General features: G+C 34.7%; 1 protein-coding gene across 1 annotated transcript; it reads left to right on the top strand.

Annotated features, from left to right (window-relative positions):
- The first annotated feature begins 1,902 nt into the window (after positions 1–1,902).
- On the top strand, positions 1,903–15,172 carry LOC126979123 (uncharacterized). The gene is made up of 8 exons (XM_050828335.1): positions 1,903–1,968; positions 2,048–2,138; positions 4,146–4,347; positions 5,409–5,596; positions 6,819–6,995; positions 7,648–7,674; positions 13,037–13,188; positions 14,937–15,172. The coding sequence occupies exons 1-8, from the start codon at positions 1,940–1,942 to the stop codon at positions 15,076–15,078; spliced, it is 1,008 nt and encodes a 335-aa protein (XP_050684292.1). The 5' UTR covers positions 1,903–1,939; the 3' UTR covers positions 15,079–15,172.
- The last annotated feature ends 5,383 nt before the right edge of the window (positions 15,173–20,555 follow it).

Genomic DNA, 20,555 nt, shown 5'->3' with positions numbered 1-20,555 from the left:
GTGGTACGTGAGCCTAGCCATTCGGCATGGTGGGCGTTAAAATCGCCCAGAAACACGATCTCTGCAGTGGGGATCTGCTCCTACACGGAATCTGTAGCCATTTGTATGTGTTCGAGGAGCCGGTCAGCGTAGATTCGCGGATGGTCATCGCAGTCTACGCGCAGCCAGATGATGGAAAGGTCCTGTCCTTCAAGAAAACTCAGGCGTCGAGAACAGACATCCTCCCTGACGTAAACGCACACGCCAGCCCGTGGTATAAAGGAGTGTTCCAAATTATACCCCGGGTAGGAAAGGTAAGATGAATCAGCCAGGGAGGATATCTGTGTCTCGGTTAAAAAGAGCAGGGCCGGCTTCGCCGTCTCCAGGTGAAAGTGGACGGCATTTAAATTTGATCGAAGCCCCCCTGATGTTGCAAAAGTCCACAGCGAGTGTGGAGGAGGGTGGTTTGAGCCTCCTGCTCTGTTTGCCCCGAGTCAGCGCAGATTTTCCCCCTCCAGAATACGCGGGGCAGCCTGGGCAACCACTGTTAGGTACAGGCCCTAATTGTGGACTCCCAGGGACGGATTCTCCAGGTCTGCATAGCCTGGTACCGTCCTGGAGTAGTCTCTTATTAGTCTGTGCTGCCATTTGTATTTGGGAGGGGGGGTGTAGGCCTCCGGATACCCCACTCACCGGACGAAACACAGCGGCATAGCCGCTATTTCACGCCGGTTTCGAGTGGGGGAGTGGAATTTCTCCGGGCGTGCCGGCCCAATTCGGTTGTGTCCGTGAGGACCCAACATGGCACTACCACTCCTATTCGGTTGTGTCCGTGAGAACCCAACATCTACGTGCAGCTGAGAGTAGACTGGCCCGTAACTATAGAGCCTAAACACATTTTCGGATTTGGTACAACTGGACCATCGCACGGTCCAATGGGCAACTCGCATCGATTGCTCTCCTTCATTGCACTTGGTACAGTTATAATATTAATACTGTGCGATGGACAATGTGACATACTATCGTATATAGTCCGCTACCAGACCGCATCCGATGGTTTGACCGTAACAAATACGATTATGTGTTTAGGCTATAGCGAACACAAATACCAATGCCAGGGTGAAGCATAAAATAACGATCAATTTTGTAGATTAGTAGGTTGAGTCGCTTTATCAGGCTGGAATGTCAAGGTCGGCTGTGACAGGTATGGAAGGTTTTTAAGTTGCAGTGGAGTCCTCTGCAAAATCCACATTCAGCGTGGGATGTGGTAAATCGAACTATGGTAGTTTACTGAAGTAATGATTTCTGCAGGTACACTGATATTGATATGCGCTCGTTCTCGAGACTAAACTATTATAGGTTATAATAATCTATATAGAAAACTTTAAACCCCTTTTAAAAAAAAACGATTACAAATGAAAACAAATGGATGAACGCGAATTTAACACAATCAAAGATTATACGGAGAAAAAGTGCAAATAAAATGCCTTACAAATACATTAAAACAATTAAAATAACTCTAATGCTTGAATGGCACAGAATATACACATACACAAACACTATAGAGGTTAAATAGGATTTGACAAATAAACTCTGATTAAGTTGATATTTAAAAATTAAAAGAATAATGGTCTTATTTCAACTTCGGGGCTAACACTAGTTCTGTATAATACTGTCAAGCTGTTGTTGTAAGAATCTTGCGTAACTCTTCTACATCAAAAGCCACAGTCAACTATATCGACACTCATAGGCCTGGGACAACCCTATCTTTTCATACGCCGGGGTCGAACACGAAAAAGCTTAACCAGAGTTTTACTCCGATGCAATCAGTAAAGCGAAAATCAATTAGGTTTTAATATAACGAGATATTGTTTGTAAACTTTTAAATTGTTATCGTTGAAAAATACATGGAGCGTTCATATCTGCTAATGAAATATTGTTGAATATTTACAATTTCAATATGTGTATGGAATTCATCGCACATATTCGGTAATATCACTAAAAATAATTGATTGTTATAATTAAAACAGAGATCTCATGAATTTTGTTGTTAATATTATGTTTGCAGAAATACTATAGTCGTGGTGTTATTTTTAGCCATAACATTATGTTATGGACGAGAACCTTTTAAGCCAACTGAAGGCTCAGTACCGTTTCTTGTAAGTATTTTCACAATTTAAACATTACCCTGTAATCTATGTAACAATATTTAAGTGAGTAATAACGAATATTAATATATAATATATAATTCGACGACCGATATAGCCGAATGGTTAGTGACCCTGACTACTAAGCTAGAGGTCCCGGGTACGAATCCCGATAGGTGCAATGATATGTATTTATGTATGTTTAAGTAAGTATATTGTATTAATTATATCGTTGTCTTGTACCCTTGTACTTGTATTATACAGGCTATGCCTAGTTTGGGCAAGATTATTTTTTGTAAAAGTGTGTCAATATTATTATTCTCTTTATTACAATTTTATCTTGTTTTCTACATTTATATATGTATAACATATTTATAAAAAACAATATTACAAATATAAATATATAAAATAGAGTCCCACCGGCGTTGGTTCACGACAATTCCGCCGGTGGTTAGGGCGACAGACTGAGGAACTTCCGCACGATGCCTGCCGTTCCCAATACAGCTGCTTTCTGTAACTGACCCTTTATCCAGTTATTAAGTGAGAGCCTCTTGAGATGATGGTCGAGGCTCTTTGCTATAAGACCGTTTACGGAAACGACTATTAGGACAATTATTGTTGAATCAACTTCCCACATGTCAGTAACCTCGTGTGCTAAGTCTAGGTACTTCGACAATTTGTCCATTTCAGCTTTCACAAGGTTATCATCACATGGAACGGTGATATGAAATGAATACTTATGAATAGCGTTGGCCATAATACATGGATAGTTAATCGAAAGTTCTAATTTCTGATTACGCTTTATAACACGAAATCGATGTCATGCAAGATCTTAATGATCTATAAATTAGTATTACTATACCTTAATATTGAATTGCTACAGTCGCAAATCTTGGATATTAGAATTGGCGTAATGCTCGCAGCAATGCTTAATACCACTTGCTTGTATTCATTATGAATGAACTGAACACATGATAGAATTTGGTACGGCCAAACCATCGAACGCGGTCTGGTATCGGATCATTTTAGAAGATATGTAGCATTGTCCATCGCACAAAATTATTATTGTTACCGTCCGGACCGTACGGAGTACGACGCGGCAACAATAGGTGCGAAGCGCCCACCGGACTGTCCGCTGGTTCGGCCGTACCACATCCGAACATGTGTTTGGGCTATTATTAGATTATGCATTATGGTACTTTAGATTTAGAAGATTTATGTCATAAAATAAATAAATTTAAAATCACTACAACGGTAATAATTAAGTGGGGGCCTGATCAGCTATTGTTGATATGATATGATGATCACACAACACATTTACTGATAAAAAAAACTAAAGAAGTGGTCGTGGTTACCATATTAGTAAATATTTTTCAAAAATGGATGTAGGTTCGTTGAAATTTTGTAAATTATAAAAAACTGTAGGACTTCATGCTATAGTATTGGAACGAAGTCTCCGTATTTAAGAATGATTCTCTTCTTCTGTAAGAGTATCATTTTAGTTAAGGATATCACGTAAAAAAAAACAAATTGTTTAGTTTTTTTATATCGAAAATAAATTTTCAAATTCGAAAGCAGGTCACTAGTCCTCCAATGATCCAAGACTTCTTTCATTCCCTGCGCAATACCCTGCTGTAAAATCCCAATATGTGTGTAATACTCTCAATTTAGGATCATAATATAACTTACTTGATAACAGCAAGCCGTAAGCCAGGGGCGTGCATATCATATCGGCAATCAGGCAGTGCCTACATCATTATAAACCGGAATAAATCATATGATTTAGTTTAATTTGATTCCGTTATTTTATAACCAAACTTCTATTTAACACCTGCTCATAAAAAATTTCCTTACGCTAGATACCTACTCAATACATACGGTAAGCAATATTTTCACATTCAAAACTCAACTACGACTAGTTAGATCCACAGTGCCTACCTTACTTGAAAAACAGTATACGCCCCTGCCGGAAGCATATTCATAATCACTTGCAATGGTAATAAAATTTTCTTGTTTTAGGTATACTTTGCATCTCGTTACCGTGGTGTGTGTGTCGGGACTCTTTTATCAAGGAGTTTGGTTATAACGGCAGCTGTATGCGTCACCAATCCAACGACTGAGATGCACGACTATAGATCCATAACCATCGTGACTGGTTCATCCTACAGACATCCACGACGTGGTATTAAAGTACAAGTGTCAAAAATTGTGCTGCCACGGAGTAAGTTCCAATTATTTAAAGAGGCTTCGTTGCATAGGATACCGGGAAAATGGATAACACAGAAGCGGTTTTTTCTCACATTAAGCAGTTATATATATTACTGGGCAAATGAGACTTATAATCTCATTTCGGTCAGAATCAGAATAGAATATATCAGAATTTTTCGGTTTTTCAAGAATCCTGAGCACTGCATTGAACTGATGATACCCATTAGGGTGTATAAATTACCATCAGTTGAACGTCCTGCTCGTCTCGTCCCTTATTTTCATTAAATAAATAATAATAAATATAATTATGGCACCCTGAGCGGCACTGTACTGACAGGGCGTATCACTAAAAATCAGTTGAAAAGTTCTATCAAAACTTCATTTGATAAATAAAATAAGACTTTCTTACAATAAAAAACAATACATATCATTGAATTGTATTTTGTTCACCGTTTCAGGAGTTTTAGTTTTATGTTAATTACTCCTTACTTGAGCATACTTCCAGTGAAATTTCGGTCAAAGTTGGTACAGCCGATTCAGAGTTCGGCGATCAGCCGGTACATACAGAAAACATACAGAAAGAAATTAAAATTAGTATTTAAATGATTACATAATACATAAATGTTCACTAAACGCATTTCTTAAAAAACTGTTATTGCCACACACTACATATTATTATAAAGTATTTTCAATAGCTGTGAAGCTGGGACTAGGATAGATATATCATATATGTTTTTAACTTTCGAAATAAATTGAATGAAAAATATTATGAATCATCAAAAGTTTTCTAACATAATCTCTCAAGTTGGACCAAACTGCACTTCATGAAGTAATCCCCATTAAACTCCGTTCATTAGTTTAGGAGTCCATTGCGGACAAACAATGTGTCACGTAATTTATATGTATTATTAAGATATAAGTAAACGTAGAGAAATAGGGCACTAGTTATAAATATACAACTACTAAAATAGAAATCCATCTGTGTAAGTGTTATACAGTTCTGTGGTTCATTGATCCGATATTATTTAATAAGACAGTGTTTTCATTGTTAATCAATTTATTTTTTATTTTTAGTAAACGAAACATACGAAATTGGATACTTTGTAGAAAAATCTCCGGCATTTTTGATACTCTATCGCAAGGTTCCAGACATTTTGACCGAAATACCACCAAGAGGAATTAAAATAGACTACAAAGGAGAGATACCATTGTCTCTTCATGAGGAATGTCTAATACCTGGATGGCACTTCTTTTACAAAAATGTAAGATTATTATTTTCCGAATTTAGGAGTTACTGTGTCCAAAATTAGGATAAGAAAAAACCTTTGCCTTTATGGCCGTTCCCAATATACTATCTACAGATAGAGATAAATTACTACCTTCTACTGTCAATAATCTGAAGCTGTCCCAATATACCCGATAAGTCATTCTTATCGCCTTATATTCTGACTCGTGAATTTCAATTTCCATACAAACATCTATCGCTGGTAAGCTATACGTCCTCCCAATGACAGACAGCGTGTACGGATAAGGTGAGTTACCGTCGTTACGATTTTTATCTCAAGTAAGAGATAGACTGAATATTGGGAACGGCCGTTAGACAACTTCTTGGTTCTGAGTTTACAATATGAAATATATCGTTGTATACTAGCTAGATAGTTTGTTTAATTTTGCTTCTATAATTATTATTGTAATACATATCTGATGACTGATCTCGACTTGCTTTTTGGAAATATATATAGGTATTATATATTGCCTGTATGGACCAGACAAACTTTAGGATTCTATTCATTCGCACAGCTATTGCATAAAATATCGGATTTTTCATAATGCCGATAGTATGTACACTAAAATCAGATAAATTACCCCGTCAATTGGTAAATATGTTCGGTACTTTGTGAGTTTATCGCGTTACGATAACAAACGCGGCGGGGACTTTTTGTTTAATGTGTAGAAAGCGTTGGTAATTTAAACTCACTTAATAAAATTTAAATATCTATATTTTACAGTTTCCACTAATAATTATAACAATAACTGACTCAATACAATTTGGGCAGCGTTACCCCTAGGTTAGGTATCTAGGGAGAATAAATACATAAATAACACACAATAAGTAATACCTACTCGAACTACTACTTAGCGCTCTTGACTTATACCTATAGGGCACGACCGTCTACCGTGATGATGCTACCAACTGTTAGATGACACTGCTTGAGTGCCAACTAATTTGCACGAATCAAATTAACTAATTGTCAAAGATAGATAAATCTCTTATATGATTTGTCACTTATATACATTCATATCTTCCGAACAACAATTATGTTGCAATGGCGTCGTACCTACTGTTGCACATTTTACAGTCATTTATAAATATAGAAATAGCTTAAGAAGTTTCTCTGACGCTTATTTTACCGTGTGTCTCTAAAGTTGATATAGTAAATAAGGAGTCAATAAAATTACACTAAAGTTTCCATAATTTTACAGGATAAAATATTTTCAGGTAACAAGTTTCTTTTGCAAAGAAACTTGAGAGCCCAGTACGTGGATATCTCGAAACGAAGTGTATGGTGCGAGACGCTGTCTTTAAAGTTTCAGCAAGCTATTGTAAATCTTGGTTACACAGGATACTTCGATAAAAATGCTTGCATATGCGTACGAGATGTAAGTATTTTCAGTCGCTGATTAAAAAATAATAGATCATGACAGAATTATGTTGCTATTCATACGAAAAAGATTGTATGAGAATTGGTGTGAGACTGTCAAAAAAGAAGTGAATGGCTTTATGTTAAATTTATTAACGGCCGTTCCCAATATTCAGTCTATCTCTTACTTGAGGTAAAAATCGTAACTATCGTTGACTTTTCTGTCCCAATAAACTTATCGACGGTAACTCACCTTATCCGTACATGCTGTCTGTCAATGGGACGACGTATAGTTTACCAGCGATAGAAGTTTGTATGGAAATAGCAAATAGAAGATAAATTACTTCCTTATACTGACAGTAGAAGGTAGTAATTTATCTCTATCTGTAGATAGTATATTGGGAACGGCTGTAAATAAGTACCAATTTAACATAGGTACCTACATCACAACCCTCAGACAAAATCAGTTGGACAAGTGAAAAAAGATTATTATACTATCACATTAATCTGTATAACGAAGCTTAAAAGTCGGAATAAAACATTTATATTACATTTTGTACTTCACCTTTATTGAACTTCTTAATTAACGTAAGCCTTAAGATTTTAGTTTTTAACCGTAACGCTTAAGATTTTAATGTCTAGTGGCATCTAATTTACTTTATTTTTTTTAGACTGAAAGAATAGCTCAGCCATGTCATGTAAGTAATTTTAATAACATAATTATACTATACCTTATTCAATTCAATTCTAAAACTTCAGAATGAATAGTTTCCTAATCTATTAATTTTAGATTACCTACTTTAAAAAGTCGTAGTATAGTCTACTTTTAAATACAGATATCTCTGACATTTGATATCTCTATAATTCGATTTCTTGTGGCAGGCTACGCCATTTTAGCTTAAATGTAAATACTTGTAGCAGTGTCGTGGGGCGGGTCGTTCTCTTACCTAAAATATGGTGGAGTGAGGCGAACGGGCGCGACTTGTTGCGGCTGGATTATCCTGTCTTATGTTGTTAAATATTACGATATCTCATACATTTATAATTATACATTATAGATATTATTATCTTCGTAATGTTGAATGCTTGCATAAAATAATATTTTATGCAGCGTCTGTGGATTGGTGAATCTATTAATCTTTTTTTTAATTAATTTTGGTTTTTAATTAATTTACGTGTTATACTTACTCGTGACATTTAAATATTTTTCTTGCATTTAAGTGAGGGGAGGGAAACTGGGAGGCTTCAGTTTATTAAGTACTCTTTTTCAGTCAGTCTTTCCTGCTTTGATTGAGAGTTTGTTAGCTGTGCACCACTGTGAAATAGTGTATAGCGGGATTTGCAATATTGAGCTTAATAGGCTTTGGGAGAACCCTCTGATGATTCCAACTAGGTCGTCTGCAAGCCCTATTGTATCAGCCCTGAGGTCTGCTTACAGAGTAGTTCATCCACTGCTAGTGTCCATAGAAGTGGCGATAGAACGCCTCCTTGTGAGCAAACTCTGCCAGTGATGTGCCATGGAGTGAGATTAGATATTTGAGATTTGAGAGCCTTGCCCATTTGACAGTGGTGGAGTCTATGTTATTGTTTATTAGGCCCTTGACTATCAAGGGGTCTTGTCATAAGCGCCCTCAATGTCTAGGAACGCACAGACGCACACTATTTGTTTGTCTTGTATCGCCTGCTCTGCCTCTGCCTCTACAGAAGGCATATTGAAAAATTTAAAAGGGCTAAGAGCATCCTGTCTTATATACCTATCCATGACCTCCGTGATACCCTTCAGGAGAAAGAAAATAAGGTTTAAATATGAAAGAGCTTGGTAGGCAGTAGACCTTTCTACTTGCCTCAGGTAGAAATAGTACTTTATTAGCCTTAGTCCATATATTCTGGAAAATATCCCAGGTAATGCCTACCCGGTATATCTCAACTAGAAATGGTAGGTACTGATATATAATTCAGGTGTGTACGAAATATAATATTAATTTGTCAACAGAAAAGGGTTTAATTGATAACTACTAAATGTGACGCAAAAAAATAAGCAGAATCATCTAATTAAAACCTCTTAAAAACTTAACAAATTCAACCGCAACATAAATTTATGTAGTAATGACCAACTTACCCTTTTTATTTTTACAATTTGCGGAAAACTTACTAAATTACAAATTATTTCTCCAAATTTTTATGAACACTTAAATATTTCCACAAAATCTTAAAAAAAAATTAAAATAGAAATTGTAATATAGCAAATCACCGCACACATAATATTATGATCATAAAAGGTATCAAAGGCAAATTGTAATAGTTAAATTTTAACAAATTGAAAGATTATTGTCTCTATATCCATAAAAGTATGTTATTATTTAAAAAATCAACCTGAGAGTTGATAAGACATACCAGGATTGAAGAACCATGCGTAACTCGAACGGTTGGCTCAGTGAAAGAGCGGTCGGCCGGAACCCGAGAGGTTGCGGGTTCAATTCCCGCATCGTTCATAAATTTTAATATTAATTTGTGTAATTAATCTCAGAAGTGAGCGTTTTCACTTTAAAAAAATAACAAATTGCTTAGATTTGAAAGAGCGACATCTCAAGTCAATTTCCTAATATGCAACTATTGGGGTTGAGCAGGTTATATAACTGTAAAGTAGATCCTGTAGATGGAGCCACAATCTGAGAATTGAACAATGAATATCGAGACTTTTTAAAAGATACGTCACTCGAACGGTTAGCTCAGTAGAAGAGCACTCGAATGGAACCCGAGAGATCGCGAGTCTAGTCTCGCATCGTTCATAAATTTTGTTTACAATTTGTGTAAAATCATATTTTTGTAAGCTAAGAAATGTCTCATGTTATCAATATTCAGCTTGTTGCAAATAGCAAATTATTTCAATTTAAAATTACTCGAACCATAAACAAAGCAGTCTCTAATTAGTAGAAACGTGAGGCACGCGTAATAAAGAAAGTTTTCTTAACGAAGCTAGTTAGTAACTTAGTTCAGATCCCTAATTGTTCTAGAAACAAAGATAAATTATTAACTTAACATAATTATATAAACTATTTTATTTACATGTGAAATGTGAATAGATCGTGTGTTTTTAGATTGGGTTGCACCAACTTACTTTAGCAATAACATACATGTTACGGTATCGGTCAACCAAATAAATAATAGTTTGAAAAAAACTTTAAGATTTATTTTCTATTTTTTAGTGGGATTTTCTATAAATGCGTATTTTTTTTTGTTTTTTTTTAAACTATTATTTAATTTTAATTTAAAGTTTTTTTTGTTATTTTAAATTGTCATCGGTCCTCAATAACTATGCCAAATTTCGACTTAATCCAACGTTTCGAAGGGGGTCAAAATCATGTACAAAGATTCCGTTATATACTAACATACGTATGAAGCTAATAATAGCGTACTAAAAATGAGTTGCACCATTTGAAAATTTTTAGATGACGTCATAACTTTAACTAACCGTCCAATCTTCGCCAGTTAAAGCTATCTGTTAATGTTAAATATCTATATTATAGCGATTTGTCATAAGTTTCAAATGAATATTCGATATTGAATTGATATTTCACGTTTTAACTTTAACTATGTCAAGGAATACGATGGTGTAACACATGCCGCAGACTATTTTAAAGTTAACGTTAAATTTGACTTTAACCTTATCTATAATAGGTAATACGATGCAACCGAGACTTAGTGATACAAATTAAAATTTTATTTAAATGTATTTTATTATCAAGTTTCATGTGTTAATTTAAATAAAACACTCTTAAACTATTAAAACGTGTGTAATTGTAACTGTTTTATATTAGATTTTTGCGTAAAAGTTACATTTTTCATTTTAGTTTACCCGACGTTTCAAGACCTTTCCAGATCTCGTTTTCAGGGGGACTGCAGATGAAAATTTTTCTTAATTTTTTAAATATAGAAATATTTTATCTGCAGTATATTCTCTTTATTTTTTAAGATCTGGAAAGATCTTGAAACGTCGGGTTAACTAAAATAAAAATGTAACTTTTACGCAAAAATCTAATGTAAAACAGTTACAATTACACGCGTTTTAATCCTTTAAAAGTGTTTTATTTAAATGTGTTAGACTCGCGTTAATCAAAGAAAATACTTCATTTGTTAGGTAATCCACATCAATTTCTTATAAACTATTTTCTCGTAAAGACTGCTTTCTTTTTGAAAGAATCTTATTTATTTTCCCGCTGCACACTTGATACCCGGTAGACTATTATAGGAAACTCCGTTAAGTTTTCTTAACAATACTGTTTGCATGTTTTATTCATCGTTAGTGCAGCTCCGCCGTAGTACTTAGTTCTTGTTCTTGTTGTAAATTTATAATGAGAATATCGTACAATAACATCCCCGCTCATTATGCAAACAACTGCAATAATAATCTATTATAGTTTATATAAAGGGTAAGAAAATAAACTCAGAAAAATGAATTTGTTTTCATTCAGATTACATTTTTTTTTATGAAAATAAGGGACAAGATGAGCAGGACGTTCAGCTTGTGGTAATTGATACGCCCTGCCCATTACAATGCTGTGCCGCTCAGGATTCTTGAAACCCCAAAAATTCTGAGCGGCACTACAACTGCTCTCGTCACCTTGAGACAAGATGTTAAGTCTCATTTGCCCAGTAATTTCACTAGCTACGGCGCCCTTTAGACCGAAACACAGTAATGCTTACACATTACTGCTTCACGGCAGAAATAGGCGCCGTTGTGGTACCCATAATCTAGCCGGCATCTTGTGCAAAGGAGCCTCCCACTGGTATGTGTCCACATGTGAACTATTAAAAAATGAGCTTACCATTTACGAAGTTAGGCCTTACTTCTTTAACTGCAATAATAATTTGTTGCCGTTCAAGTTATATTTAAAGTAATAAAAGAAATTATATTTGTTACCAAAATTTATGAACGATGCGAGCCTTGAACCCGCGCCTCTCGGGGTCTGTCCGAGTGCTCTTACCAACTGAACCACCCGTTCGAATCCCGCTTCGTTCATAAATTTCGGTTACAAATTTAATTTGTATGATTTAATCCCAAAGGTGAGAGATATCACTTTAAAATACAAATAAATAGTTTAGATTTGAATGCAATAATCGGGGTTGAGCAGGTTATCAATTACTGTAAAGTAAATCCTGTAGATGGAGCCACAGCCTGAGAGTTGAAAAAGACATACCAAGATTTACGATCCATGCGTCACTCGAACGGTTGGATCTGATGGTAAGAGCGATCGGACGGAACGCGAGAGGCGCGGGTTCACGTCACGCTTCATTCATAAATATTGGTTACAAATTTAATTTGTATAATTAATCCCAAAAGTGTGGGATATTTTAAAAATAACTAATAGTAATATAAAAGGGGTTGGGAGGCTCCTTTTATGCAAAGGATGGCCGCTAGATTATGGGTACCATAACGGCGACTATTTCTGCCATGAATCAGTAATGTGTAAACATTACTGTTTTCGGTCTGAAGGGCGCTGTAGTAAGTGGGCAAATGCATTTGAGGCGTGCATTTGTTTTCTAGCAAGGAAGCCACTGTAGATCTAACTAGTCGCAGTTGAGCATGGAGTTATTATTTAGGATAAAAAATATGGTGGGGTTCAATTGAAGTTTGGTTATAAAATAACAAAACCAAATTAAACTAAATTAACTTTAACACTATAATTATTTAGTTTCATAATGAGGTAGGCACTGCCTTATTGCCTATATGATATGCACGCCCCTGCTTAACATCTTATATCAAGGTGACGAGCGCAATTGTAGTGCCGCTCAAAGTTTTTGGTTTTTTCAAGAATCCTGAGCGGCACTGAATTGTAATGAGCAGGGCATATCAATTAGCATCTGCTGAACGTCCTACTCGTCCTATCCCTCATTTTCATAAATAAATAAAAAGAAGAAGAGAGAGTCGAAAAAATGGTTAATCTAAAATAACTGCTAGCCTTGCTTTCAACCTAGTATGTATTCTCAATAAGTGACTTAACAATCTACATTTTTCTTATCTCATAGTAATAGGTATAGTAATAACTACCCGTATTCCAGGGAATGTATGGTGCACCACTAATATGTCAGGGTAAGGTTGTGGGCTTGATGATGGCTCCAGATGCACAATGGTCCAACTGCACTGGATTCACTAACATGATTCATTCAGTCAGTGCCGAGCATTTATGGGGCTTCATGAATTGTGTTAGCAGGTAATTGCTACTAATTATCAGTTATTACCCATTACCAAACGGTTTCCGATGAAGTAACCCCGTTCAAATTTATCTTCACTTTTACATATGTAAGTATCCATTCCTACTCGCTTTTACGTTACAATCTAGTACTTTTACATATGTAAGTATCCATCTCTACTCGCTTTTACTGTACAATCTAGTACTTTTATATACGTAGGTATCCATCCCTACTCGCTTTTACTATACAATCTAGTACTTTTACATGTGTAAGTATCCATCCCTACTACATTTTACTACATAATCTAGTACTTTTACATACGTAAGTATCCATCTCTACGCGCTTTTACTATACAATTTAGTACTTTTAAATACGTAAATATCCATCCCTACTCGCTTTTACTATACAATCTAGTTTGTAAATCAATGGAACCCAACTACTACAATTCAGGACCTTTGACTTACAACTTAAAGGAAAATTGCTTCTGCCTTAAGCATTAATAAAATTGTGTAAAAAAAATCAGTTTGGTTTAACTATTATTGGTCCTCTGACTATGACTCTGACTACGAATAGAATGACTGTATGATTTTTTGTTTCTTTTTTAATTACTAGATATACCGCCAGTTGCATAAAGCATCATTAAAGTTAATGTTTCATTAAATATAATACTACGTCACTTTCTTTTTCATTTTTACAATTATTAATAATGTGATATAACGAAACATTAACTTCAAATATGCTTTGTGCAACTGGCGGTTAGTCTGTTCATCTTTTCTTTCTAACTTCAATATGAGATTTCTTATCTAAGATTATAGTATACAGATTTTATGTCACCTGTCAATTAATCCTAACCAGATCTGCATTTCAATAGATTTAAAATCTTTATTTTCAAATCCATATCATAACAGAAACGCTAAAAATCGAGTTAAATACCAATAGATGCATTGTAAAAACAAAATGCGTAAATCGATTAAATCAGGAAATGAATTAAGTATATCGAGAAATTATTCGTTAAAAACACGCTTGTTTGCGGTTTTTTGAGTCTCTGTGGAAGAAGAAGCAACAAAGTTAAAATCACCAAGAATACGGGTGCACTCCGGAAATGGGTGAAAACTTAAGGCGCTATAGACCTAAAAATCTACTTAAAGTACTTTTACAAATACTACGGTTCCAACTAAATTATGGCAGTTTCGAAAACACGATTACGAAAAAAATTCTCGATTGATTTTAATATTTGATAATTTTTTGAAAAATAGGCTTGTTATTTGAATTGTTTTATATTATCATAAAACTATGATAGCTATCATTAACGTTGTGCATTTGTGAATATTTTGGAAGGGTTAGGGACTAGTTTCGCACGAATTGCTTTATATTTTATCAGTATAAAAGATTATTTTATTAGTTGATTAGAATATTTATTTATTGCTCTGCAGCTGGCCACGTGTCCTGAAGAGAGCTAAACATTTTATACCGATCCCAAGAAAAGTGCTCAACGGCGCTAAAGAAGTTTTCACATCAAAAAATAAGTTACACTAGAGGAATTACTTGTCACTGTTCCGAATACGGCTTCTAAAAATGTACTGAAACCGTTTTTTTTTTTTCTTCAAATTTTATTAAATATTTCAATCATCATATTATTAAAAGAATTCTGTCCACATATTAATACGTCACAAAATTTAATAGTAGGAACCATGTAATGTAAACATTTGAAAAAAAAAATATATTTAAAGCATTTGAAAAAATTAAATCATAAATTTTGCCCATACAGATTATTCGACCCCGAATTCAATTTATCGTGGGACGATCTAAAGAACTCACTCAATGAAGATATGTACGGTAATGAGTATGATTTTATCCCGGCAGTGTACGACAAAGTGGTTGGCAGTTCCAGCACAAGTGAAGAAAATTAAAGAAGAGAATTTGTTTCATTTTTATTTAACAATAGAAAATTATTTGAAGTGGTTGTTTAGTGAAAATAACAAAAATATAATATTTATATTAATATTTATTTTATGTAATTTATAAATAGAACCTTATCCGTGTGAAAATTTTCGCTTTTCTTGACCGTTTAAAGATCAGGAACGTATTTACTGATCACAATGAATGACATTCTAATCTAATATTATAAATGCAAATGCTTTTCGACCCAAACTAATCAATCATGAGACTTTAAAGAAAGGCAAACAGGGTACATTTTATTCGCAAATTTATAAGATTTACCTACCAATGGTACACCATCCTAATATCAGCCGGAAGATGTCCAGTGCTGGACAAAGGCCTTCCAACCTATTTCGGCGATCTACACCAGATCATCGGTGTATCTTGTGGGGGGCCTACCAACATGCGTCTTCCTATAGGTGGTAGCCATTCAAAGACTGATGCTCCAACGGCCATCTGTCCGTCGAGCTTTGTGCAATGAAATAAATACTTTGTTGATTACACTTATAATACTCGTCACAAATAGCCAAAATATTATAGGGAGTGTATTTTGGTTGGTTGGTAATCAGGGTCTATGCATTTTATATTAAAACTCAAGAATTTTTAAAGTTAAAACTACTTCGTTTCGCACACCGTCACGCAAATTGGACACCCTGGTTAACTGGTCAACTAGACCATATTTTGTATCATTCTTCAGACAACAATTATTTTCATTTATTCATTCATGTAATCTTGAAACTAATTATTTAAATTCTCTGAACTATTTATTATGTAATATCTAAGATGTCGATAAACTTTAATCGTTAATTTTAATTATATCTTCTTCTTTATCTATATAAAAGAGAATGTATGTTTGTATGTTCCCTAAAAAGTCCTAAACTATTCGACCGATCCTAATGAAATCTTTTGTGATAGAGTCGTTGAAGCTCAATCAAGGTTTACATATATAATTTATATGGCAAAACAACGTTTGCCAGGTCAGCTAGTATATAATAAAGACATTTGGGTTAATAGCGACACCTGTGGCGTGGTTTTATTAATTATTCGTATTAAATTCTTTGCTCACGTGAAGAACATTTTAAGGATGTATAGGTTTGGTAGATGGCAGTTTATCTAAGACTTGTCAAGTTTTGTGAATGCCACAAAAAGGGGATGAGAATAGTATATTTCATTACGAGTGCGAAAAGCCTGTCATTGCAAAGAGTTCCGACAAATGTCTACTCGAGCCGAGGCGCATTTTTTGACTTCTTTACCCATTTTGGGTAGGCAAAGGCCCATACAGCCAAGTCTTAAGTAGATTTTTTTTAATATGAAATGAAAATGAAATTTAATGAGACGAAATGAAATAAAACCTAACCTAACTCATTGAATCAAATCATTAAATCTGATATTGAAACAAATTAGTAGCTTCTATTTAGAAATATTTGCATAAACCATAAAAACTTCGTGGTTGGTTTTTTCTTTTTAAAAGACATTATTTTGACAGTTGGAAAAGAGAACACACGAGTTCGGAAAAGGTACCTAAAGAAAAAGCACGAGTAAGAGTAATAGCCCACGCCACTTTTAAGCAACTGTATTAAAAAGTTTTTTTTCACATACCTCACGCTTATATATTAAATCATCACTACATATAATATAACAAAGTCCCCCGCCGCGTCTCTCTGCTCGCGATAAACACAAAAACTACTGCACTGATTTGCATGTAAATTTCACCAATTCTCGAGGATGGTTTTAATATATCATTTGTTAAGTTTTTGTACAATTTTTTGTATACATTAACGACATTTATTGGCCGTGTCAGAAAAAAGAAGCCGTCTAGGATCTTTTAACGAAAACGCGGTCTAAACCCTTTGAGATATAACAAAATAATGAATAGTGTAATCGTGTTACACGATAACACAGAAGAGTCCGTGATGGCATATGATCAGGATAACTATATCTGTTTGAATACTATAAAATGGGCAATTATAAAGCGTTAATGTAAAAGCTGTTCACACAATTATTATATTAATCCTTATCATTTTATTATATAAATACAACTACTACTCATACAACCTCGTATTTTACCATCAGAGTCTGGTGCGTTGGTACAATATGTTGGAGACAATGCAGATATTAATGTCAGTACTCTTGACGGTAATAATACTCTTCACGTTATGGGAATGATAAAAATAATTACTCCGAAAGATGCTGTAATTTATGATGATCGCATAAAAAAATGTACAACTAAACCGAGTGCAAAAGAGTTAGCAGCAATATCACATGTATCTCTTTTAGCATATGAAAAGCCAGTTGTACCTGGGTACAGCAAGATTCAAGTCCAAAATCTACATGATGATCAAGTACTGATTGAAAAAAAATTTAATGCAGTTGATTTGTTGTGGTTATACGGAAAATGGAAGAATCTTTCACCGTTGCCAGGGTGGAATGGCTATCTTCAACAACTTACGAAAAATAATCAAAATTTTTCAACTTCTCAGGTTATATTTCTACCTTTCATTGATCATCCTGCCAGTAATTTAGACACAATTTATACAACTTTACATAGTGCTATAAATATTGCCAAGTCACATCAACAAAAAACGTGCATAATTACATTTGATCAGCCCCTGTACTCAAAAGCACGTGAAATGGTTGCTGCGTCAGATGCAAACTCAGACTTGTCTAAAACAGTTGTCAAACTTGGAGGATTTCATATGCTCATGTCTTTTCTTGGATGCATAGGACATGTAATGGACGGTAGTGGTCTCAAGGAAGCTTTAAGTAAAATATATGCTACAAATTCGGTCGACAAAATGTTGAATGGTCACGCTTATGCAAGAAGTATCAGAGGCCATATATTATTACGACTTGCATTATCAATAAAGATTTTTGAAGAGATGAAAATTGAAAATTGTGTGTTAGATGAGTTAATTGAACAGATAACTAGTCGCGATGTTTCCTACGAAGATGTTGAAGGATGTACGAGCAGCTCCAACTCGTTAATTGATCAATTTCAGGATAAACTAAAAGAATTAAAAGCTCGAGGTCCCACGGCACAGTTATGGGTGCAATATTTTGAAATGGTATCAATAGCCCTAGATTTCATTCGCGCTGAAAGGCTGGGACTTTTTCAAGAACATTTGGATGCAGTGCGAAAAATGCTGCCCTATTTTCATGCTGGTGGTCATTTCCTATATGCGAAATCAGCTCATTTGTATCTTCAAGATATGTTAAAACTTGAGGAGACAATGGATCAACAGGCTTTTGAGAACTTTAAAAACGGATTCTTTACTGTAAAACGAACAGAAAAATTCAATTCTGGTACATGGACAGACATGGTAATCGAGCAAAGTCTGATGAAATCTATGAAGACAGAAGGAGGAGTATCTCGAGGCCGAAGTACACAAGAAAGTGTTCTATGTAAGTGGGTATATGCTATGCATGCCACGAATACAATTTGTGAAGAAATTGAACGGTTTTGTAACATTTCTTTAGATTCTGTGGACCAACATGTTGATGCTAGAGATTCACGAATAAAAAGGGATGATACTGATGTAAATGAACTGGTTGGTTGGTTTACGCTTCATAATCCCTTTCCAAATACGAATCAGTTGGTATCCTTAGCTTCAGGAATCGTTGGAAATGACCAAATTAATTGTCACCGAGCCCATGAAATCGGATTGCAATCTATGGTAAAGGTAACTGGTTTGAACTTCAACGAAATAAAGTTAAAACGCGTCGATAAGGTTTTACCGCTTTCAGCCATTAACAAATCTGTCAAAATTAATGATTGTAAAGTTTCTATAGATCCAATGTTACTTTTCCAGAGAATAACTGTAAGCAAAAAATTTGAAAGTAATTTACAAGAACATCTTCAGTATGAACTAAGCCCGTATCCGACATCTTTATTTGATAGTAATGGCATGAGAAAAACCACGAAAGCAACATTATATGACAATATGATGCCTGTCGTTATCGATCTTGATGAAAATAATGTAACATACATCATCGATGGTGGATTTCTTCTGCATCGCGTCGTATGGAGCAAAGACGATACTTTCTCTATTATTTTAAATAAGTACATTAAATATTTACAAACACATTATGGCTCAGCAATTGTTGTTGTATTTGACGGATATTCGGACTATAGTAAAAATATTAAAGCACTGGAACAACGAAGAAGAACTGCTGCACTTTCAAAATCATATGAAGTTTGTTTTGACGAAACAATGGTTGTGCCAATCAGTCAAGAAAAATTTTTATCAAATCGGTCTAATAAAAAAAAAATTATCGACATGCTTGTTGAAAAATTTAAAACTGTTAATATCACAACAAAACAAGCCAGAGATGATGCTGATGTTCTCATCATTGACACAGCTATTGCCTTATCAGAACATCAAAAGACTGCTGTCATCATAGGAGAAGATATCGATTTGCTCGTTATTTTAATTGGACGTACTCAGTCACATCATCAGGAAATTTTTTTGAAAAAAGTTGGCAAAGGCAATGTCAAAACACAAATATATTCTACTAAAAGTTTTGACCAATATCCTCGTACTAAAAAGCACATTTTATTTTTACACGCATTCAGTGGCTGTGACACGACTTCTGCGCTATTTAAAAAAGGAAAAAAAACTGTTACTAGAGCATTAGAAAAAATTCCTGATTTAGATAAACTGGTGGAAGTATTTCAACAAGAAAACTGCCCAAAACAAACATTATTAGAAAATGGAGTGCGCATCTTGTTGGCATTATATAATGCTCCAAAATCTGAGGACAACATTGATCATTTCCGCTACACGCAATTCATCAAATTTACAAAACTAAATAAACCTGTACAACTGTCAACACTTCCACCAACAAGTGTAGCAGCTCATCAACACATAAAACGTGTCTACTACCAGATTCAAACGTGGTTAGGGAAGGACTTAGAACCTCAAGAATGGGGCTGGATGCTTGAAAATGAAATCCTGGAGCCCATACGAACGTTATTACCTCCAGCACTAGCCGAACTACTAAACGTAATATTTTGCAATTGCAAAAATGGTTGTGGTTCCCGCTGTGGATGCAGAAAATCAGGGCTACAATGTTCTTTAGCTTGCGGCCAGTGCAACGGACAAGCTTGCCTCAACGCTTCACTGTATCCAAGTAATCCCGATGAAGAAAATACATATGATCCCGATATTCTGGAAGGTTTGGAGATGAACATGACAGATAATGAGGATGATGACAATGAATCGAACATTTTTGAGCGACAAGAAGAAGAAGAAGACGAAGAAGAAGAAGATAATTAGCTTCCATTTCCAATTTCATTACAATTAAAATCAACAAAGATACTTTTGATATTTGAACTCACATTTTGATAAATGTATATTATGCCGTATTTAATAATAAATAAAAATATGTGTAAAATATATACTCTTACTATCATTTTAACTTAAAATAAAACTAAAATATATAATCCAGA

The sequence above is a fragment of the Leptidea sinapis genome, chromosome Z (assembly GCF_905404315.1).
Source record: "Leptidea sinapis chromosome Z, ilLepSina1.1, whole genome shotgun sequence".
In the NCBI taxonomy this organism is placed as follows: Eukaryota; Metazoa; Arthropoda; class Insecta; order Lepidoptera; family Pieridae; genus Leptidea; species Leptidea sinapis.
This window is presented reverse-complemented; position numbering and strand designations above follow the sequence as displayed.

What these genes read in the sequence shown, in the direction of transcription:
- LOC126979123 (XM_050828335.1), top strand. Translation starts at nt 1,940, where the DNA reads ATGTGTATGGAATTCATCGCACATATTCG. An exon ending in AAGGCTCAGTACCGTTTCTT is followed by an intron (nt 2,139 to 4,145) that starts GTAAGTATTTTC and finishes TTCTTGTTTTAG; the next exon opens with GTATACTTTGCATCTCGTTA. An exon ending in CTTGCATATGCGTACGAGAT is followed by an intron (nt 6,996 to 7,647) that starts GTAAGTATTTTC and finishes TATTTTTTTTAG; the next exon opens with ACTGAAAGAATAGCTCAGCC.